This window comes from Aquarana catesbeiana, linkage group LG02 (genome assembly GCF_042186555.1).
Source record: "Aquarana catesbeiana isolate 2022-GZ linkage group LG02, ASM4218655v1, whole genome shotgun sequence".
Lineage (NCBI taxonomy): Eukaryota > Metazoa > Chordata > Amphibia > Anura > Ranidae > Aquarana > Aquarana catesbeiana.
The window spans coordinates 455,203,684-455,228,187 of NC_133325.1; the positions used below are offsets into that span (position 1 = coordinate 455,203,684).

Here is a 24,504-nt window from a genome sequence, read left to right on the forward strand (position 1 = left end):
GCAGTGATGAGCAGCGTGCTGTTGACGTCACCCCGCTCTTCCTCCCGGCTGGCCATAGGCAATGCTGGGAGCGGGATGATGCGGGCGCATTGAGTACACGGGTTGTGTGCATCCCCTGGATCCTCCGCACTGGGCTGGGTGTGTAGAGCCAGACTGAATGAGTCACCATCTGTGCTTCCCAATTCTGAAAGAATGCAACTTTCCTTAGATAGTCTCAACACGCTGACAGCACCAACCAATCTCCGGAAAAGGGGGGGCCGTACTTCTCAGCGCCCACTTCTTCATTTCATAAACTAAACTGCAACTTAGAACGGTGTGTGATGTGAGAAGAGTGGTCGTCAGCTGGGCTGGGCTTCTGTATTGTAGTCCTGAGGGGAAAAGCAGCTTTAATGTTAGCTAGGAGGGCAGTGGCTCCCCCCCTCTCCGGCTCACTTGGTACGCTCCTATGTTAGAGGTTACACAGTGTCTGTACAATAGCCTTTCCATCAGCTGCTCTCCTCCTATCTGTGCTCAGGGATTGGGAAGTTGTGATCCATCGTTGGGGGGGTGGGGGAAGAGGCACCCCAACAAAGGAGCAGGGAGATCTCCCCAGACCCTGGCTTTATCTCTGTGGATGTGTGCTGGGAGGGGGCTGGACAAGATTCTTCCCTCCCTGGTGGTGATGAAGCCTTTCTTCTACAACTGTTAATCGGATCCTGTTGCCTTTAGGAATGAGACTGCATCAATCTCAGCCCTGATCCTGGAAAACAAAAAACAAAACAGAACCAGAGGAGCTAGCACTCTAAGACAACCGATCCCTAGTTGTGTTATCTCTTGAGGACATGGACAAGCAGACTGGGGAGACCACACCAGAGGAACACACAGCAGGTAAAGCTCCTTATCAATAAACATCCTCAGCTATGCTAGGAGTGCTGGAGTTTGGGAAGTGAGAAGAAATCAGTGCAGAGTGATTATGATTACTTGTTAGATTTCAGCATTGATGGGTGCTTGGAGTTTGGCTGATCATGCATGGTGACCATCACTTGTGCATCTTGATGAGATTGTGCAGAGCTATGGCATATGCCAGCCCACTCCCTCCACAGCCAGGGTGAGGTCACCGCTAGAGAATAGTCTACAGCCTGGCTGCTTCTAGCTCTGTGCCCCCCTAATGACGCTGCAGATTCCTCTACTGGACACTAAAATACATGCTCTCTTCTTCCCCCTTTAAGCATACAATGCTCCAGATAGTTATCATGGAGGAAGACTACACAATAGACTGATTCAGGCGGAGGGGGGCCACCGTCCCTCTTTCCCCCTCCTCGCAACCAACAGGCTTTGAAAGAAGATATACTTTTGTGTGTCTCACCCTGTAGCTGCTACAGGATCTGAATTTCAATGCCCAGATGTCTCAAAGACGGGGATTTTTCTTCTTCCAACTTAAAAAAATATTTTGTCTAGCCCAGCCTTTCTTAACCAGGGTCCTGTTGACTGCAAGGGGTTCCCCCAGAGGTTGGTAGGAGGCTCCTTAAAGAGGAGCCCCCCCTAAAAAAATAAAAGCCAGCAGCTACAAATACTGTAGCTGCAGACTTCTAATATAAGGATACATGCCTGTCCAGGGTTCCAGCGATGTCCTCACCCAAGCCAATTCTTCAATCAGCTTCGGGTGTAGGCGCCCGTATCTTAAGGGAAACCGGCAGTGAAGTCTTGCGGCTTCATAGCTGGTTTCCTACTGCACATGCATGAGCCACACTGTGATTGTGAATGGTCCCACAATCTTCTGAGAACTGTGATGTGTCTGAGAAGGTTGCAGGGGGAAGGAGGGGGAGCAAACTCCTGGCTGAGATCGTTGCAGTGCATCTGACCAGACGTGGGAGTGGGTACCTTTTCAAAACCAGATACCCGCCCCCCCTCCCACAAAAAAAGTACCACATGTGGCAGTGGGGTGGGGGAGGATGCCAGCAAGCAGGACTTTCCCTTTTTGGTCAAGTTCCACTTTAGGCTGATTGACCTCCCTTTTTGATGGTGCATGCATAGTTCCAGAGCCAGTGCTGATTGACCTTCCCTTTTGATGGTGCATGCATAGTTCTAGAGCCAGTGCTGATTGACCTTCCCTTTTGATGGTGCATGCATAGTTCCAGAGCCAGTGCTGATTGACCTTCCCTTTTGATGGTGCATGCATAGTTCCGGAGCCAGTGCCGTTTGACCTCCCTTTTGATGGTGCATGCAGCGTTCTGGAGCCAGTAACGATTGACCTCCCTTTTGCTGGTACATACGTAGTTCCAGAGCCAGTGCTGATTGACCTCCCTTTTGATGGTGCATGAGCTGGTTAACCTCTTCTTGATGATGCCTGCAAAGTTCTGGAACCAATGCCATGTCATCTTTTTATCAATCTGTAAGGGTGGCATTTCGACCACTTATGTAAGTGGCGTTTTTTTCACCGACCTCCAGTGAATTGCAGGCGTTCCCTAAGACCTAAAAATTATTTCAAGGGTTCTTTTGGAACAGTAGTTCCCAACCTCAGTCCTCAAGTATCCTCAAAAGGTCAAATTTTTCCGGGTTTCCTTCCCCTTGCACAAGTGCTGTAAATCAGTAGCTTGGTATGTGTGACAGCTATTTTATCTAAGGGAAATTCCCTTTTTATTATGACTAAGGCCCTAAAGTTGGGACAGAAACGCCTCAAATTCTTTTATATGATGAATACTTTTATGTCTTGATGGATATTGAATAAAGCTTGAACCATTTTATCATCAGTCAAGTTGTTGTTGGATTTCCTAGTTTATTCAAATTCTCAAAACATGACCTGTTGCGGGTACTTGAGGATGAACATTAGGAACCACTGCCTTTGGGTAAAAAGGTTAAAGGTTGGTCAAGTCTCTTGGTTTAAACAAATCCTCCTACATGAGTTGTATCTCTCTATCTGCAGTCTTCTCTTCTCTACATCTCAATTTTTAAAGCTTGTCTGAGTTCAGAAAAAGGGCGGAGAGCTGAAATTACACACTGCAGAGCTCAGTGAGGAGAGCTCTGAAAGCTAATTGGAGGGAAGAGACAGACCCCTTCCATGCAGCACAGAGGAACAGAGCTGAGGCTGTCATTCAGCTGGAGGTCCCTCCCCTGTCGCCATTTTTCTCTCGGTGTCAGGAAAACTTGTCTGAAGGGACTCATGTTGATAGCAGAGGAATGAAGCCGCAGACAAAAGTGAAACTTATGGCGCATACACAAGAGCAGACTTTTCGACTGGACTGGTCCGACAGACTGAGTCCGCCGGATAATTCGACCGTGTGTGGGCTTCATCGGACCTGCAGCTGACTTTTTTGGTCCAAAATCTGACCGACTTTAGATTTGGAACATGTTTCAAATCTTCCCGACGGACTCGAGTCCGGCCGAAAAGTCCGCTCATCTGTATGCTAGTCCGACGGCCGAAAACCGACGCTAGGGCAGCTATTGGCTACTGGCTATCAACTTCCTTATTCTAGTCCGGTCGTACGTCATCACATACGAATCCGTCGGACTTTGGTTGATCGTGTGGAGCATAGTCCGTTCATTGGGAAAGTCCGTCGGATAGACCGTCGGCCCAGTCCGGTCGAAAAGTCCACTCGTGTGTACGCGGTATTAGTGCTCCTAATTGAGACACGTACACACTATAGAAAGATATGCTTTGTTCATGTTTCATGTCAGAGAAAATTCATTTTAGACATGTAAAGTGATGTCAGCACTCCAAGCCTACATGAAACTCCCCTGAAAACTCCAGTTCTATGGAGAAAATGAATTATCACAGTAGATAAAAAGGATGTTGTATTTCAGAATGTCATAGTTGCGTAACCAGAGTCAATGCTAAATATACTCTTAGACATGTGATTGCTGGTTCCTGTGGATTTACAGAATCCACTGACTTCTCTTTCAAGGGGAAAAGGCTATTGTCTTAGTTGGAATTTGTTGGCCTTTGTTGCACAAGGTAATAGAGGGGTCAGGGATGTCAGTGCATTACGTGTAACTGACATAGCAAATGCTTGGACAAGTTAAGGGGAACAAAATGCTAATATTTGCCGATCGTCTTTTGGCTGTGGTCAGACCTAAAGAAGACCATAGGCAAATACCAAGAATTCCAGCACTCAGTGATAATTATATAGTGTATGTAACTGGAACAATTGTTGCAGATGAACTAGGTGAAAATTAATAAATAGGCGATTGGTCAGGCCCGGAAACGTCATTATGATGTTGCAAGGTATGTTATGTCTTGACACATGTCCCAAACTTCATCACTGTCTGTGGCCACCAAAAGCACTGTTGTTTTTTGCTTGTGTACCATCGGCATGTACCTGTCTGTAGTATACAGAATGGCACATACATATTTCTATGCTTACCAAGTGACATATTTTTGAGTATTCTTCTCTATACAAGTTTACAGAATTTTCTTCTTTTTCCAGCTCAACGTAAGTTGTGTTTTTTTTTTTTTTTTTTTTTTTCCCAGCTTAAGCAGACATTACATCCGTGTTTTCCATACCTTTCATTAGGACCAACCAGCAGTGCATATTTTGCTGGTAATCTCACATATTCACAGGTGAAGTGACCTCATGTCTCAGCAATTTGATTTAGTTACTTGTGTGGATATCTATAAAATATGAGTTGTTGGTGAAACTTGAGGACAGCTTTGGGAAACGCTATTCTACACCATGGGAACTGTACGATAACTGTGTCTGAAGGTTCTCATTTATCCAGGTCATGGTATATCTAGCATTAGTCACATTTTACCTGGACTTGTTCTGTAAGGTTGAAGACGTTTCATGGATTCTCCAAGCTGCTTTTTCCGTTTTTTTATGAGTGACAGGAAACAAAAAAAAAAGGAGGCTTCCTGTGTGGATATAAATGCTGACATGTTTTCCTGACACTCATTAGAACTGAAGAAGTTGCTTGGTCAAGCCACGAAATGTCTTCAACATTGCAGAAGAAGTCCGGCTGATGTGACTACTAATATAGGTGTAGGTTTACTACAACAGCCAGACAGCCATTTCGATAGAGGAAAGAAGAGACACTGGACACTAGAGATAACGTCTTACAGCCCCTTTACAAGCCAATGCTTTCACATTTTTGCTCCCTACAACCCCCTTTAAAATTACTTACATACAGTATGAGATTTCTCTCCAACATTATAAAGGATTGGAGAAAAAAAGTATAAAAAAAAGAGTAAAACAGCCCATAGATGAGTAATTTGTTTTGATTTAACCAGTGGATTGAAAGAGAAAAAAAGATACTCTTATAGCCCCCCCCTCCCCCCCCCCCTCCCCATCCACACACTCAATGTGGATGGGGAAATCCTCACTGCTGAGCCTTTGTATTCTGACAGCGAAAGACTTCACTGATCAGTGCTGCCAGTTATAGCCTGCGGTGCTGATCTAGCAAGGAAAACCTGACAGAGTGGTTATACCGACTTTGACTGGTAGATTGACTTCTGTACAACCAAAGTGCCTGCTGAACCTTTCAAATTTCAATCAATGTATGGCTGTCTTAAGACCTAAACCAAAACAGAAGCCAGTCTAAAGAGTATTTTCTTCATTGGCTTGAGTAAACATTAAAACACAGAATACTATCTTCAAAGGCCACACAATATATGCCAGAGGGCTGCACGCTGGGCACCAGTGATTGGTGCTTCTTTCTCTGGTGACAAGATATTTTGAATCTTTTCTTTCTCTAGGGCTAGATGGTAGTGGTCACTAGGACAAAGGGGTGAATTTCCACAGCTGAGACAGAGATAGCAATTAATACTTTAATCCCTCACCATTCTATTGAAAAGGAAAAAAGTTTTGCATTAATATACAATATGTTGCCCCAGTTAAAGTTTTTCCTCTTGTGGTTCAGAACATATAGTATGCCCGGTGATCCAAATGGAACTTGGTGCCGCTCTAAGCTGAGACAGAGATCTCCCTGCTGGTTGCAGTGAAGGAGCTGGCGTCCGTGTACCATTTAGGGATTAAAGAGCAGCTCGCCAACCCAGTGTATTAGTATGTAGAATGAATGTGGCCTCAGCCACTGTGACCAAGCCCCGGTGAGCGGAGCAGCGCTGGCTGAGGTCACATTCATCTATACACTATGCCCAGTTATGCTAATTTATTTGGATTTTGGTTGTGTCACATGGTTGAATTTTCAAGTATATGGATACCATGTGCCCCATTATTTAAAAAATGTAATGCTAACCCACCTCTTTCCATCAGTTTCCTCAGGGGCTGATGTTCAAAGGTGGCTGAGTTTTACAGTAGCTGTAGAAAGATTTAGTTTCATCCTTATCTGGAGTTACGACTCCACTAATAATGTTTCTGGCACATTGTTTTTGAGGAAACAAATTGTTGCTGGCATCAGCACAAACAACCTTTCTTTGCTGGGCTTTATTCAGTGAATTGCATGGATGTCCTTTCATCAAGTGTTTGTTTGTTAAAAGCCAAAGTTGAAGCCAAACTATTCTGCCTGTGAAATTCTCTTGGCAAGATGGAAGATGCACTTATAGCTTTAACCTAGATGGTTCATTTTTTTTTATTCTTAAACAGGACTGTTCATCTAAGATGATTGAAATACACATTTTCTGTGCGATTGGGTACTAATTATTTTCTGTTGTGCGGCTGCCATCTACAATCTGCCAAAATGATATGTTCAGGGTCACAACCTTTTCCCCGACTCTTCTGGAAGATAGCCAAAATGGTGTTAACCTTTATTGACTTGACTTAAGCAAGTGGATGGCTCCCCAACAGATGCCAATATGTTTTAGGCCCCTTTCACACAGGCACCTCCGCTAAGAGGAATCCATTTGCTCAGGGGGGATTCACTGAGCAGGCGGATGACAGGTCCGTGTAGCAGAGCGGACACTGTCCCGCTCTCCTCTTTTATGGGGCAATTGGACGGAAAAAGGCCACCTGTCTGTTTCATCCAATCTGCCAGATGGATGGGGAATAGGACCACCATCCGTCTGTGTTTGGCGAACAGGATCAGATGACAGTGGATGTCAGCGTGCATGTGTTTGCTGACATTCGCCGCTCCATAGAAGAGACTGGGGGGTCCGATCAGGTCAGCCTGAGAAACTGGCAGGCGGACCTGATTGGACAGACTGTTTGAAAAGGGCCTTAAAGCGGAGTGCCACCCAAAAGTGGAACTTCCGCTTTAAGGATTCCTGACCCCCTGACATGCCACATTTGGCATGTCATTTTTTTGGGGGAGGAGTGGGTACCTAGTTTTGACAGAAGATTGCCCAGCCATTCAGTACGTGCAGTGCGCGCCCAGCTCTGAAGCTGTCATAGCCGGGTGCCCACACTTGCAATGCTGGCGCCGCAGGAAGGAGAAGGCTTCGGGCGGCTGGACCGTGGGACAGGTGAGTGTGTGTTTATTAACCACTTGCCAACCACCTCGTGCCGATATACATCTATAAATTGGCACGGGTGTGCAAAATGAAGTACCCTTACGTCGCTGCATCATCGGCGGAAAGCGGGCGCGTGCGTGCCCGCAGGTTCGGCAGACTCTGTGTCCACCAGTGGCCTGCGATCGTGACACGGAGAGGCAGAACGGGGAGAGCGTGCCTGCGGGTCCCGCAGACTCGATGTCCGCTTGTGGCCCGTGATCGTGACACGGAGAGGCAGAATGGGGAGATGCCTATGTAAACAAGGCATTTCCCTGTTCTGCCTAGCAACATGACAAGGATCTACTGTTCTCAGTGATCGGGAGCAGTGATCTGTCATGTTCTAGTGAGCCCCTACAGTTAGAACAGAGAACACACTTAACCCCTTGATCGCCCCCTAGTGTTTAACCTCTTCCCTGCCAGTGACATTTACACAGTAATCAGTGTATTTTTATCGCACTGATCTCTGTATAAATGCCAATGGTCCCAAAATAGTGTCAAAAGTGTCCGATCTGTCCGCCGCAATGTCACAGTCACAATAAAAAATCACGCATCAACGCCATTACTAATAAAAAAAAAAATAATAAAAACCTAACCCCCTGACATGGCACATTTGGCATGTCTTTTTTGAGGGGGGTGTGGGTGCCTAGGTTTGACAGTTCCCGCTTGCGCTGCCTAGGCGACTCCTCCTCTCTCTCTCCCTCCCTGCAATTGCTCGGCCATTCAGGACGTGCAGCGTGACTTGTGCATGCGCAGTGCGCAACCGGCTGTGAAGCCGCAAGCTGTCACAGCCGGGTGCCCACAATAGTGAGGTGGGGGAAAGAACTGAGGGTTCGGACGGCTGCATCACTGGACCATGGGACAAGTGAGTGTGTGTTTATTAAAAGTCAGCAGCTACACTTTTTGTAGCTGCTGACTTTTAATAAACAGATAAACGAGTGGAACTCCGCTTTAAGGCCTCATGCACACAGGGCATTTTTACAGCTGCTTATAGCAGCGTCAGACTTTTTTTTTTTTTTTCAGCTTAAAAACGCCTCTCCATGTTATTCTATGTGTCCATGCACACACAGGCTTTTAGGAGTTGTAAGTGGCATAGGCGTTTTCAAGCTGTAAAAGAAAACTCAGGGCCAGAGCGTTCTGAGGACCGGCGTTAGAGCTGTAAAAGCTGCTAATTGCTGGTTCCCTATGAGGGCCCATTGATTTGAATAGAAGTCGCACCACAAGTTGGATCATGATGATCAGTGCGGCTTGTGCACCGAGGATCTTGACCTCGCCAAAAAAACCCTGGCTGGTGGTTTATGGGGTCTGTGGGCTTGTCGGAATCTGGAAGCCCCCTTTAACAAGAGGGCCTCCAGATCATGGGCCCCCGTCCCCCACCCTATGTGAATGAGTATGGGGTACATTATACCCCTACCCATTCACCCAAAAAAAGTGTCAAAAATAAAAACAGTACACAGGTTTTTGATAAAGTAATGTATTAAAGCAACTGCGGCATCTCTTCTCCTTTCGATTTCTTTTCCCTCCGGCAATGTCTTCTCCCGCTGCCGGTTCTCCTCTCTCCGGCAATGTCTTCTCCCGCTGCCGGTTCTCCTCCCTCCGGCAATGTCTTCTCCCGCTGCCGGTTCTCCTCCCTCCGGCAATGTCTTCTCCCGCTGCCGGTTCTCCTCCCTCCGGCAATGTCTTCTCCCGCTGCCGGTTCTCCTCCCTCCGGCAATGTCTTCTCCCGCTGCCGGTTCTCCTCCCTCCGGCAATGTCTTCTCCCGCTGCCGGTTCTCCTCCCTCCGGCAATGTCTTCTCCCGCTGCCGGTTCTCCTCCCTCCGGCAATGTCTTCTCCCGCTGCCGGTTCTCCTCCCTCCGCTGTCTTCTCCCGCTGCCGGTTCTCTTCTCTCCGCTGTCTTCTCCCGCTGCCGGTTCTCTTCTCTCCGCTGTCTTCTCCCGCTGCCGGTTCTCTTCTCTCCGCTGTCTTCTCCCGCTGCCGGTTCTCTTCTCTCCGCTGTCTTCTCCCTCTGTTCTTGCGATGTTCTCCCGAAGCGCTCTCCCGCTGTAATGCTGGGTCCACCGTTTGCCATTACTTATATAGCCATGGGGCGGGGCCACCCAGTGACGTCATTCGGAGGCCATGCCCTTGTGACGTAACTGCCCCGGACAGGATGGGGAGGTGACGTCACAAATGGTGGGGCCTCCGGATGACATCACCAGGTGGCCCCGCCCCATGACTATATAAGTAATGGCACACGGCAGACCCAGCATTCGAGCAGGAGAGAGTGTCGGAAAAACAGCAGAAGACAGCGGAGAGAGGAGAACCAGCAGAGGGAGAAGACCTCAGCGGAGGAAGAGAACCAGAGGATGAAGAAATCGGAAGGAGAAGAGACGCCGGAGCTGCTTTAATAAATTACGTTATCAAAAACCTGTGTACAGTAAAGGTCTGGTTAGGGCTGAAACAACTAATCGATTAATCGACAACTAATCTATTATGAAATTAATCAATTAGTATTTTCATAATCGCTTAATCAGCCAGTAACATAATGGGGTTAAAAAAAACTAAAATGAGCCCTTTATAGACAAAAAGAGCAAATAATCGCTATTGTAAATATTACTTTCACAGCTCTACAGTAAAATATTGAACCCCTTACAGTAGTGATTATCTGCTTTTTTTTTTTTTGTACTATAAAGGGCTAATTTTAGGTTTTTTTTTTTTTTTTTTAACCCCATTATGTTACTAAACGTCTTAGACTTGGTTCACATCTACGTGTTTTTTTGTTTTGTTTTTTTTTTTTGTTTTTGTTTTTTTTTTTGTTTTTTTTGGTGCTTTTTGCAGAAACGCATTACATTTCATTTACATGGTTTCCTATGGGACACGTTCACATCTATGTTTTTAGCCGGTGCGTATTTGGAAAGGCTCGGGGACTTATTTTTTTTAAACGCAAAACGGTGCCTTTTTTGGTTCAATATACTTCAATGGAAAAGCTGCAGAAAAGCATGTAATGCGTTTTTGCAGCAATTTGAATTTTTTAATTTGCCCAACAACAAACTGGCCCAAAAAAATGCAAAAATGCAAATCGCAGCAAAATCACATGCGCAAAAATCAAAACGCACAGCAAAAAGCACTGAAGAAACAGATCAAAAGCAAACTGCACAGGTCTGTACCGAGCCTTAGGCTGGCCACACGGATCAATTTTCAGACGAGAATATTCAGACAAAAAATCTTTGTACATTCGCTGAATGAAAGCATGTTGTTTGAAATTTTCACTTGTTTTTAGCATTCTGTTTTTGAAATGAATGTAATTTCTGAATAAAAACCACATACTCTGTCTGAAAATTCCTTTGACCAGGAAGTTTTCTATTTCCAAATTTTCCTGTCTCTGTGGTTGAAAATAAACATCGATTTGACTCCACTAATAGAAAATCGAACGAGTGTTCTTAAAATTACATTTTTTTTTTTTTTTTTTTTTTTGAAGGAAGACATTGTTTTTTAAATAAAAAAAAAAAATGATCTGAGTCTGATATTTACCAGATTCACCTTTTCATAGTAGTATATATCCTCTAATGGTATATACTGTATATGGTTTTGTTTTTTGTTTTTTATTTTGGTGAGGGTTCCCCTTCAAGATCCTCAGCGCACAAGCCGCACCGCAAGTCGGATCATCATGATCCGACTTCTGGTGCGACTTCTATTCAAATCTATGGGCTCTCATAGGGAACAATTGATATTTGAATAGAGGCAGAGAAATGCTGCTAAAAGCTAGCGTGACTAAACGTACATTAATGCGAATGCAAAACGCTACTAAAAGCAAGTTTTTACAGCTGCTTTTTCCTTGCTTTGGTAGTAGGTTTGCAGTTCGTTTTTTCTAACGCCCTGTGTGCATGAGGCCTAAGAATGAATGTATAAACGCACCTTGTCTTTCCGAATTTGTATTTTTTAGCCATGTATTTATGTCATTAGGCAGAGTCCTCTGTTCCAGGGCTAGACAAATCCCAGGAACAAAGTAGTCAATATCAGTGGATGCTCATTATTAAAGCGTATCTAAACCCAAAAGCAAAAACTCATTGTACTGAGGATGACGAATTCTTAAATGTGGTGGCTGTTTTCTGTTTTTATTGTTTTTTTGTTTTTTTTTTCTGCCATCCTCACCTGTTGATCCAGGCAGTTAGTGCCAGTTCACACCAGCTCACTCTGTGAAATCGCATGTGATTCGCACTGCAGATGCGATGTCCGTGCGATTTCAGCCATACATATGGTATGGCTGATATCGCATCGCATTCGGACCAAACTCGCACAGGACACTTTTTTTTTTGGTCCGCACCAGAATTGGTGTGAAAATTGAAGAATAAAGTGGGAGTAAATTCCCATGCATGATTTTAGTCTATAGGTAAGCCTATAATAGGGCTTACATATAGTTACTGTAAATATCTCCTAAACGTTCACCGTTTATCTAAAACTTCCTTTAGATGCAGCTGGTAAAGTCACCAGCGCATGCACTCTGAAGGAACAGCATACCTGTGCCATCCCTTCAGAGTCCTGTGCCGTAAACGACGAGTGATGTCATCACGGCTCCAGCCAGTCACACAGCTGGAGGGCTTCATTCTAAGGTAGGTTTTACTTAATGTGCTAGTATGCAATCCATACTAGCTCACTATGACATTGCCTTGCAAGTTTACAAAAAAAAAGCCAGCGGTTTACTACCGCTTTAAGTGTACAGAGAAGACAGGCTACTTTCTCAGTACTTTTAGGCTTCATGTACATGGGACGTTTTAAAACCTCTCCTGAAACTTGACATATTGTAACCGTTTAAAAATGTCTGTTGTGCCACGTTTACATGCTGCGTTTGCGTTTAGAAGCGTTTTTTTTTTACATTGAAAATAGTCAGAAATGTTTCTCCATTAAAAATGCCTGTAAATGAATTATGGCTAATTCTCCCAATTTACCATAAATTGGGAGAATTTTCTGATTCTTGCACAGTTGCAGCGTTTCCTTGAGAGCATTATTAGCTTACTGATGCTTTTATCTGTTGCCCACAGTTGATCTTAATGCTACATGTACTTTTAGGGAGGAAGATAGATGTTTGTAATTGCTATAATGAGACTTTAGTGAGACAAGATACTTGCTTAATTTAGGAGCTCATCAACAAAACCTCTTTATGTGGAAGATATCCTTTTCAGTCTTTGTAACCCCTGTTACATTCCTTCGATTTTTCACCAGTGTTATGGTTGCTGTGGTCTGTTTTATGTAATAGTCTGTGCTACTTAATCCCTTGAATGAGGTTCTTTTATGCTGAGCAATATAATCAACTATATTATATCTTTTTCTCTTACTTTGTTTCCTATTGTGTATCAAGATTGCTCTTACTCTGTCTCTAAGTTATCCATAATAAGCGTTTTCAAAAAATATTTTAATAAAGCAGCGCTATAGTAGAATAAACTAAGTTGTATTCTTTGACATCTTTCCCTTATTCATAATTTCATTAATCGCAGTAAAAACCTGCCAATTTATGAGTCGGCATGTCAACTTGTTCCATTGACTTTGAGAACAAATGGCGGGGAGCAGAGTTCGAGAAGACAAAAATAAGCGTAAAAAAAAAAAGTGTCAATCTTTTGCGTGGTCATTATTATTTTCCAGCACTGCCCTAACCCTCTTGGGCATGGAGTTCACCAGAGCTTCACAGGTTGCCACTGGAGTCCTCTTCCACTCCTCCATGATGACATCATGGAGCTGGTGGATGTTAGAGACCTTGTGCTTCTCCACCTTCTGTTTGAGGATGCCCCACAGATGCTCAATAGGGTTTAGGTCTGGAGACTTGTTTGGCCAATCCATCACCTTTACCCTCAGCTTCTTTAGCAAGGCAGTGGTTGTCTTGGAGGTGTGTTTGGGGTCGTTATCTTGTTGAAATACTGCCCTGCGGCCCAGTCTCCGAAGGGAGGGTATCATGCTCTGCTTCAGCATGTTGCAGTACATGTTGCCATTCATGGTTCCCTCAATGAGCTGTAGCTCCCCAGTGCCAACAGTACTCAAGCAGCCCCAGATCATGACATTCCCACCACCATGCTTGACTGTAGGCAGGACACACTTGTTTTTGTACTCCTCATCTGGTTGCCGCCACACACGCTTGACACCATCTAAACCAAATAAGTTTATCTTGGTCTCATCAGACCACAGGACATGGTTCCAGTAATCCATCTCCTTAGTCTGCTTGTCTTCAGCAAACTGTTTGCAGGTTTTCTTGTGCATCATCTTTAGAAGAGGCTTCCTTCTGGGACGACAGCCATGCAGACTAATTTGATGCAGTGTGTGGTGTATGGTCTGAGCACTGACAGGCTGACCCCCCACCCCCTCAACCTTTGCAGCAATGCTGGCAGTACTCACATGTCTATTTCCCAAAGACAACTTCTAGATATGACGCTGAACACGTGCACTCAACTTCATTGGTCGACCACAGCGAGGCCTGTTCTGAGTGGAACCTGTCCTGTTAAACCACTGTATGGTCTTGGCCACCGTGCTGCAGCTCAGTATCAGGGCCTTGGCAATCTTCTTATAGCCTAGATCATCTTTATGTAGAGCAACAATTCTTTTTTCAGATCCTCAGAGTTCTTTGCCATGAGGTGCCATGTTAAACTTCCAGTGACCAGTATGAGAGAGTGAGAGCAATAACACCAAATTTAACACACATGCTCCCCATTCACACCTGAGACCTTGTAACACTAACAAGTCACATGACAGCGGGGAGGGAAAATGGCTAATTGGGCCCAATTTGGACATTTTCACTTAGGGATGTACTCTTTTGATGTCAGCGGTTTAGACAATAATGGCTGTGTTGAGTTTATTTTGAGGGGACAGCAAATTGACACTGTTATACAAGCTGTACACTCACTACGTTACATTGTAGCAAAGTGTTATTTCTTCAGTGTTGTCACATGAAAAGATAGAATAAAATATTTACAAAAATGTGAGGGGTGTACTCACTTTTGAGAGATACTGTGTGTGTGTGTGTATGTATGTGTATATGTGTGTGTATGTATATATGTATATGTATGTATGTATATATAATAATCTTTGAGTTAAATTATAAGAGTGTGATTTATTTATTTTTTTCGACATGCATTGTGATATGTCTTAATTGGCTCCTGAAGACCCCTCATGTGACTTGGAGGGTTGCCAAATTCTCTGTGCTTATGTTTCCTTTTCCAGCTGGCCGTTTCTAAACCCTAGAACAGATTTCAAGTTGCTTTTTGGGAACAGAACACAAAAGTATAAATGGCACCTGTAATAAAAGCTCTCCTTTTGTACTAGGCAATACATACTGTAGTTGGTACATTATTATGCATGACTTGATGAAATGACCGCACACAAGGCTGGTTTGCCAAGAGAAGCCTGGGAAATGTAAAAGCTGACAAGGATTTATAATACTGGTTGTGACCCATTTTGATGGACCTTAAATTAGCCAAATACATAGAATGAGCTTTCAGATCTTTTCGTCTTATAACGGGCACACGTTTTTCGCTATAAGTGTACATGTAACCTGAAGTGTTGGACTTAGTATAATGGCCAACCTTTCTTTCTTGATGTTGGGTTTCTGATGAAGATAGCTTTCACAACCACAGCTCCCAAATCCATAATAGGTGTTGCACAATGAAAACATTGTCTATACTTTTAGTAAATTGTTACTTTGTAAATAGTTGCTAAGAGGATGCTATAAGTCATGCTGTTATAAAAGAAGATTCCCACTTTATACTGATGTGTCCAGAATTTAAATGCCGTTTACACAGTCTATGTACTTAGTCTGGATTTCTGCACTGTGCTCTGAATTATTTGCTTTTGCTATTCAAATAAGCGGTTACATCATCTGCAGATTTCATCATTAGGATGGCAATAAATGTCGCTGGCAGGTTTGTGCTACGTTCTGATTTAAAAATCGCAGTATCGATATACAGCATAAAGGACCTTAACATGTTAATTTGGTGAATACGCTTTTTAACAGACATCTACATTTCTGTACTTCTAAACATGAAGGCTAAATGTATAAAAAATGTGTTCATAATTTTATATTCATTGCAGTGCCTTTTTAATGTTTTGGGGGAGTACTTTTGCATGCATTTTTTAGATAATTTTTGTGTGCATTCTCCAGTTTTTCGCTAACGTAAAGCTAGAAAAACGTGCAGAAAGGTGCATTTTTGCACACTCTCATTGAAGTCTGTTTGGGTCAAAGCATTCGACTATGTCCCAAAAGAAGCTTATTTACATTTTCAACTGACACTACAATCCGTGGTGAACTTGGCAGCATTGAATGTAATGGTAGAGCAATGTCAAATGATGAAGCACTTTTAACAAACCCTCAAAATGCTTGTGGAGCTAGAAATATATTTACAACCCATACAAACGGACATTATTATTAAAAAATGCAATTACACCATTTGGTTAGATGCATTGTAGACTTACCCTCCCAATTCTCTTGGTATCCATTGTTAGCAGGCCAAGTATTGATGGGAACTCAAAAGTTCAACATTTGTCACCAGAACAGAAATAGAGGGGAGAGCGTCAAATGGTATCACGTGTTCTGGTGCCAGCCAAGAGCAAATTTTTTCCTCAGGGAGAAATCTCCACAATTTTCTGTAGTGTCTCTTCCTCAATGCGATAAAAGTTTTTTTTTTTTTTTTTTTGCTGTCTTATCCATACTCTATGTAAAGTTGAAAAAAAATTGTTTAGAGATGCTCTCTAGTATAGTTTGAGTGTGCTGCTATTTTTGCAATATTTTTGAGGGCAGCACTTGTGCAGGCGGCATCTCCTCCTCCTCCTCTGCATCACGGCAGCTTTCCACTGTGCATCTCCTCCCTCCTCCTCCTAGGCATCCATTAGGATCACCTGTCCTTTCAGCCAATTGGGTGGCTGGTCTCCGGACCTGCTTCCTGATTGGCCAGGATGAGTACCAGTGTGAGAATAGCGAATATTCATTAGCTATTGTGACACATCTGGGTGGGCTCGGAGCACAGTGCTCTGCGCCCTAAGCCCACCCTTATTTGAAGCCTATCACATAAAAAAATCACTTAAATCCATACGTCCCCTAATGGACAGGCCGCCACTGCTGCAAACATTTCTGTGCCAGCATATCAAGAACAGTTTCTCCCAAAAGAGATCAAACAGCAACAGTCTCTCTGGGATCTCTCTCACTCTCCCTGTGTACAGAGGGGGGAAATTCATTATTTGATCCCCTGCAGATTTTGTAAGTTTGCCCACTTGCAAAGAAATGAAGGGTCTATCATCTTTTATCATAGGTCTATTTTAAATGATATAGACAGAATATCAACCAAAAATAACACGTGATACAAATGTTATAAATTGAATTGCAGTTCAGTGAGTAAATTTAAGTATTTGATCCCCAAGCAAAACATGACTTAGTATTGGAGAAACTCTTATTGATAAGCACAGAGGTAAAACGTTTCTTGTAGTTGGTTATCAGGTTTGCACACATCACAGGAGGTCTTGTAGCCCATTCCAGCCTTGTGCAGGTCTACAGTCTTGTCCCTGACATCCTTTGACAGCTCTTTGGTCTTGCCCAGGATGGTGAGGTTTGAATGGAAGAAAGATTCTGTGGACAGATTTCTTTTATACACATAACGACTTGTCGTTAGGAGCATCTTTTGAAATTGACAGGACTAATCTGTCTTCCACATGAGCACATACTATAGCTAGATTGTGTGAGCCAGAATTATTATTGCTTGGTAGGGGATCGAATACTTATTTTACTCACTGAACTGCAACTTAATTTATAATATTTGGATCATGTGTTTTTTAAATTGATATTGTGTCACTAACTTTTAAAATACACCTATGATAACAATTAGAGACCCTACATTTCTTTGTAAGTGGGCAAACTTCCATAATCTGCAGGGGATCAAATAATTATTTTGCTCACTGTACATGGATCCCTCCCTCCAGTATCGGCCAGGCCTTTTACCGTGAGCCTCCGAGCCATTCTTCAGAATGTTCTTTCAGCTTCAGTAGTCCCCCAACCCCCCCCCCAAATGGAACCATGATGAATCTTCTGTAGTTTTCAGCTAAATGACCCAAACTGGCCCTTCAGGCTGTCTCTCTCTCCACCACTCCACCAGAACAGGGACCCTGGGCTATTTATGCACACCTCAGCACCCTGCTGGTCATCATCTCAACCAGAGATTGGCTGAGGCTCCATTAAAATTCACCCAAAGGTCTGCCTCTCCCAACCCACCTCCAAAACTTACTGGAATGCAGGCGTGATGTAGTTGAGCCTGCTGCTAGCAGAACCCAGAACAGCCAAAAGCAATCAAATCCTGTTTTTCTGACTACAGAGGAGTAAAGGAAAAAAAATGAGCTAAACTTATTAGCAGCTTAACTAGGAGGGTGCTACACATGTATGTATTCTTGACCCAAAAATGCACATTCTTTTGCACTTATTCTCCTCCAAATCTATTTTCCCTGCTGCTATGATGTGCCTTCCTCCTAGAAGGTAAAGGAGAGGTTCAAGAGCTCATGGAGGACATTACAAGAAGGCAGAAAAACACAGCAGAAAAAAAAGAGGAATGTGCCTAAAAAAATAAATAAAAGAAAAAAAAAAAATTGGAATTTTTTTTTTTTTTAACTTACCTCCTAAATGCCTGTTGCTAGGGGGTCCCTCGTAGTCTGCCTCTTTCAGTGCCTGGGCTGGTGACATCACTTCCCCTTGGCAAAAGCAAGGAGCATGAGGTATAGAGAGGTCGCAGGTAGCTGCCACTGTCGGCCAATAACTCAACACCCAATGCAGCAAAGGCAATAACCCCTAAAGAGGGGGGGGGGGGGAAGGGGGACTATTCCGGTACCAGGTGTAATCAAAATTTATGATAAGAGGTGATAGCGACAAAAACAATGATAAAGTCTAAAAATTCCATTTTAATAGAAAACATGGTTAAAAGATTGTAACAATGTCACATACAGTTGCAATTTGAAAACGGAAGCAAAAAGTACAACCAATTAGATTACAACTCGTAGTGAAGTAAACACAAATAGAGCTTGGAGTCTCGACCGGTTTCGCGGTTTTACCGCTTCCTCAGGAGAACAATATCCGTTCTATGGTTGCCTGTGGGTACGCATGGCCCCGAGTGGTTCCCCCTGCGGCGAACACAGGGGATGACTAAACAGACCCCCTAAAGTATTTAAGTATGCGCATGGACTTAAATGAGGACCGAATGCAGATGGTCATATAGTGAATGAAATGAGGCCACTGGTTGCTATTGGGTCGTGGAAGGGATCCCCCTAGGTGAGCTGGAATGATTGGTATACACTAGAAGGAGTTGCAGTAGCAGCCACAGCAGTGGTCCTCAGTAGCCAGCGTCCAGGGGCTGTAGGCTCTACCTGTTTATATCTTTTTGATCTAAAACGCTCCCCCTTTTTTATACTTCCCCTTGGCACAGGAAGGGCTCAGCTCTGCTCCCTCCCTCTTGTCAATCATCTGGGACCCATTACAGGTCCCAGATGACTGAGCGGCCAATCACAGCGCGCGGCGCCGCTCGCGCATGCGCAGTGGGTGCCCCGCTGTGAAGCCACAGCCCGGCGCCCACAGTTGCAATGCCGGCACCGCCGAACGGAAGGGGAGATGAGCGGGGCTTCGATCCCTCGCATCGCTGGACCCTGGGACAGGTAAGTGTCCAATTAAAAGTCAGCAGCTGCAATATTTGTAGCTGCTGTCTTTTCATTTTTTTAAATGGGAACTCCTCTTTAATGAAAAATAGATTACAGGCCATTATGTAGTCAATGTACTTTGATTATTTTTGGCGATTAAGTATATTATTTAGTGCCACTTTTAACTATCCTGTGTGCACATAAACATTTTGGGGGCATCTAGAACTGGATCACATTGTAAGTGGGGCTCCTAATTGTCTTGTTAAAGCATTTAGTAGACTGTACTTACACCTCTAAAACAGGAAGAGCAAATGCCAGGCTAGGACATTGTAAGCTGTGATTTTACATTAGTGTGGGCTGTGTTAATTTCTTCCTTATGCCTCTGGTTTTATTTTGGCCTTAAAACCCCTGGTAACATCTCCCACGCGTTGCAGGCACTCAGATGCCCTTAGGATAAACTGCAGACAGATATCCAGTGCCATCTTGGCATTGCATAAGATTCCTATAGTTGTCAGCTGTCTGATTTTTAGGGGTTTCTTATTTGAAATGTAATATTCAGTTCCACTTCTTCTTCTTCTTCTGCTATGTACGGAATATCTAATCATGATCAGTGTACTAAAAAGTGAAATTTTGTTGCATAAATGAGCTGTAATGGGATGTGCATCAAAATTGGCCTAGACAGTAAAATAATATGCAGTGTGATTGCAAGCACTTAGTGGCACTTTTATGTCACCCAGCAGTCAGAGATGCTTGGATATAATTTTCACGTTGTAAGAACAGTTAGTAATCCTGCTCCTTCTATTTTACAGATGGCCCTTTTTGTGTTCTCTACATGATTTTTGATCTCATTGTAAGGTATTTAATTTGAACTACAGTTATGAGCCCTTTGATGGTCAGGAAGGAGGCCTAAGCTTGCCATAGACTATTCGAATCTTGGCCGGTCCCTGCTGAGCCGAGATTCAAACCATGTATGGGCAGGCTGAATGTACCCAAGTTGATCAATTGATAAACTTGGGTACAACCAGCCTATCAGATTTTACATGTAATTATTAGCAATAATTAATAATTATTACTGCAATATTATTACTGTGTTCTCTCCCCCCCCCTTTTCCCCAGCCTGGATAACACAATGGCTCAGAAAGAAAATTGCTCCGTGTTTGGCCGGCTTTAGTTGTTTTATACCATGACTTTGCAGTGCTATAATCCTGGGTTCAATTCCCATCAGGGACTCTGCATGGAGTATACGGGTATTTCCCAGGATTGTGCAGATAAGCTCCAGGTGCTTTGGTATCAAAAGCATACTGGTAAGGTTATTGACAATGTAGCCAGCGTTAAAGTATATCTAAAGGCAAAACTTTTATTTTAGTTTTGGATAGAGTAGAGATGGATTAGAATCCCTGTCAGTTTTTATTGCGGTCTGTCCTTATTAAGGAGTTCTACCCTCTCTGTTTGTCCTGTTTACCATTATCATTCAAAGTAAAAGTTAAACAAAAAGCCCCATTTTGGGTTGTCCCCAGAAAAGTAATAGAGGGGAAATCTTCCAACGGAGACACAAATTCTGGTGACCTAGGGGTCCCCAAGGAATTCCTTAATTTGTAGGGATTTCCTCTCACTTTCTGTTTGGCTATGAAACAGGAAGTGAAGGGAAATCTCCACAATGTGACACAGATGGTGGAAAAAAAAAATCTGACAGGTTAAAACGCTCTTTTACTCTATCCAAAATGGGGAAAAAAAATTGCCTATAGTTTTACTTTAAACTGGACAGACCAATTGCAAATAATGTACCCCCCTGTGTAGCTGCGGTATAATTTAGGTAGGGAAGCAGAAAAATTACAAACTATTTAATATATTACCACAAATATGGAGGGGCAAACATACAAAGTTGCATCCTTCTTTTTTTTTTTTTTTTTTAATATGGCAAACGCACTGCTCGGTGAAAATGCACTTGACTATTTCTTACAGTAGGTGACTAAACTACATGGAATGATGACGACAACAATTCATTTTCTAAGTCTGCGAATGAAAGATTGGTGTGTAAACAGATAAAATATAACTGTAAATTGCTGTTAATTTCTTTTGACTTATAGTTAGTGAGCATAGAGAAGTTTAGCCAGTTATGTAGCACATTGCCATTGGTGTAATTTTCCCTTTTTTTCCAGAAAATGTGTCCAGTTTACAGGGAACACAGCAGAGTAAGGCTGGGATCTGACCTGTGGGACTTCAAGTTAGATGTCATGTGAAATTCAATGTTTCCCTATGAGAGTCGTCTTAAATGATACTACATAAGTCTGTCTGACTTTTTAGAAAAGGTTCCTGCACTACTTTGGTCCGACTTTGAAATGACTTCAATGCCACAGAGTGAAGAAAGTCACATCAAAGTCCTATCCCAAAGTTGCATTGAAAGTGGCATGACTTTGGAGTCGGACTCGTGTGAACCGAGTCTGTAGGAGATGTAGGACTTTAGTTGACTTGGAGTTTGAGATACATTGGGCTATGTAGAAATAAGGGCCCTCCTTAAACACCGCTTAACGGTAATACAAGGCAGGAAGTTTTCAGAACTCAGTGCAAGTATTCATAACAAATATTTCAATGGGTAAGAACATGCTTGTTGAAGCATTTCAGGATAAGATCCTCCAAGCACATGAAGCAGCCTTATCCCAAACAGCGAAATAAGATTAAACGCTAACCACTAGGTCTAAATCCAGGTAAACACCCTCTTCAACTGTCTGTCCTACCACTTGGAGCTCTATAGTATGATGTGTTTTTTCGATCCTCGGTAGACTGGCTTATTGATGCACATAGCTTAGGTTGATTGGAAAGACTCCAATTCATCCATTTCTTCCCATCCACTAGATGACTCTAATGCTTAAATAGACGGCTATTTATACTTGATAATGAACATCAACGTGTTAAAAATAGATGGGTATCTGTGCAAATAGAAGAAAATTGGAACAAAATGTCTGTTATACCGGATTCATACTAGCTGCGGCTCGCAGCAAGGGGTCCGGTGCGTCCCTGTTCTCTGTTTTCAGGTACATCTCCAAAAAGTTGCAATATGTCTTCTGTGATGTGATCATTCTTCAATAAAGATTTGGACGTATTAAACGATCCATGGTGTACTGGCGAATATGTACTTATTTTTTATGAGACCCTTTTGGTAGAGATTACTTCTGGTTCCCTGGCATTACAACTTGGGTGGTACATCCCAATATGATCCTTACCCTTGTGTGTTCCAATTGGGGTTTCCTGTGGGCTTTTGATGTGACCCCAGACTGGTCGAGTAAATGACAGCAGCTCCCATTTGGTTTTAATATATACTGCTGTAGCTGTCCTTCGCTTCACTTGTAGCATTTGATATTCCCTACATTTTACATGCCTGAAGAAGAAAATTCTTTTCAGAAAAGCGTCAGGTGACCCCCGTCTAACATTATCATTAGATGGAATTGAAGATTTGCCTCTGTTAGCGGGAAATTTCTTATGTAGATGCTCATGTGTGATGCATGTATTTACACAAACAACCATTACTGGGTTTTGTGCTATTTTATATAATAAAGCTGGATTTTGATGTTGTAGCTAATTGCCTGCAAAATCCAGTTGGGGCAACTTCTTTGTATATATCATTGTTTAGGGATGGTGGCACTTTCAGGAAACACCTCATTCTTGGTCTACAGTGAAAAGGAAGAAATTGTGGCTGCTGTATAATCTTTTTTTGGATGTGTGATTGATTGGATCTTGATGATTTAACATTTTGGCTTTGGTTACTGGTCATCCATGGCCAGTGGAGCACACTGTGGGTTGTGACTTGAGAGTGCCACATAGTAAAATACATCCTCCTAGTTTGCTTAGTTAAAAAGTATGTGTTTAAAGTTAAACCGAGTCACTGACTCAAAGCAAGTATACAGGTTAGAAAAGTCCAAACCTGTATATTTGATCAGAAGGAAAAACCAGCAATGGAAGTCTCTTATTTCTCTTATGACAATGTCTCCTTCAGACACTACAAAATAGACAGAGCCTTGTGAGCAAGGCCACTAATCATGTATAAAGAGGATGCAGCTTTATTCATTGGGACTGAAGTATAGGAGCAGGAGATGAAAGCACATCTGGAATGCAAAAAACATTAGTTACCCAGCTGTGAGAAGGGAGATTGGTTTGGTAGTCAGATGAAACCCAGAGACTTTAGCTTAAAAAAAAAAAGAAACAAAAAACAAAACAAAAAAAACCCCTAATTTTTAAAGTTGAAATTGCAACATAAAATAGCACCTTGCTGAAAATGGCCTTGACTTTCAGTGCCTTAGGGTCGGTTCACACTGGGGCGACTTGGGATCCGACTTGTACGCCCTCAAGTCGCCCCAAGTCGCCCCAAGTCGCTTTGCATTTAGGTTAACATGGTAGGCAATGGGAGCGTCTTAATTGACACTACTGAAGTCGCTCCGACTTCAGAAAAGACTCCTGTACTACTTCTATCCGACTTGTAGGCGACTTGTACCCATTCAACTCAATGTAAGTCGCCTGCAAGTCGGATCTCTCTGTAAAGTCAAGCGACTTTGCAGAGAAAACCCCTCCCTCCCCCCCTCCCTCCCAGAGAGGTGATTGGCCACAGGCGAAGTCGCCTGTCATGGAGGCGACTTCAAGTCGCCTCGTAATTTGCCGAAGTCGCGCTGAAGTCGCGCTAAAGTCGCGCTGAAGCCGCGTTGAAGTCGCGGTACAAAGTCGCGCTAAAGTCGTGTTGCCCATGTGTGAACCGTAGAAATAACACCACGAGAACAAAATTTTAGTACAACTTATGTTTTAAAGTAAATTGAGAAAATTGGTTAAACTCTGAATACTTTTGCAATGCCAAGGGGGTTCTGAGTTCACATGCACTAAAAGCACGATATGCTTGCTATTTGTATGTCCCATTTCCTCCCACATTCCTAAAACCATAGCAAGGGTAATTGACTTTCTAACAAACTGGACTTGTATGTGACAGTGAAAGGGACATTAAAAAAGAAATATGGAGTTTAAAATAAACAATACATACTCACTCATCTAGGTGGATGCAGCATCAATCCAATGCGGCATTTGTCTCCCGCTGCCTCTAAGACCTGGAACCGAACAAACAAAGATTGCTGATCACTCAGTTCTTGGTGTTCATTGAGCAGAGAGCGGTAACTGCCAGTCAGCGGCTCTCTGCTCTGCCCCTCAAGTGCTTCCTGGAGCGCTGGGTTTTGAAGAGGGTGGGAGCAGCTGGCTCAGTTTCCCAGCAGCATGCTCAGAGGCTGAGACAGCTGCTAGTCAGGCATCTGGGTGCATCCCGACTCTAAAGTCCAGGATGCCTTCAGAGTCTGGACTGGCTAAGTGAAGTTGGCCGATGAGACTTTAGCCCACTGTAGGCTGAATACGGGTCACAGGAGTGCAGAACGAAGTGCAGTCCTATGACTTACAGAGAAGTAGGGCCAACAGAGTTTTGGTCCTACTTCTTAAAACTGTAAGCTATTTTATATAGGAGACTGATGTGAATTGGTTTGATGTTTGACCCTTTGCCAT

General features: G+C 43.3%; 1 protein-coding gene across 2 annotated transcripts in view; it reads left to right on the forward strand.

The window, feature by feature from the left end:
- The first annotated feature begins 376 nt into the window (after positions 1-376).
- MAP7D1 (MAP7 domain containing 1) overlaps positions 377-24,504 on the forward strand; it is a 162,977-nt gene continuing 138,849 nt past the window's right edge. The window contains exon 1 of one of the 2 annotated variants that reach the window (XM_073615611.1): positions 377-867. In XM_073615611.1, coding sequence (XP_073471712.1) covers positions 822-867 — 46 coding nt within the window. In that variant the 5' untranslated portion in view covers positions 377-821. The remainder of the gene's footprint in view (positions 868-24,504) is intronic. The other variant, XM_073615613.1, reaches the window with a different exon arrangement.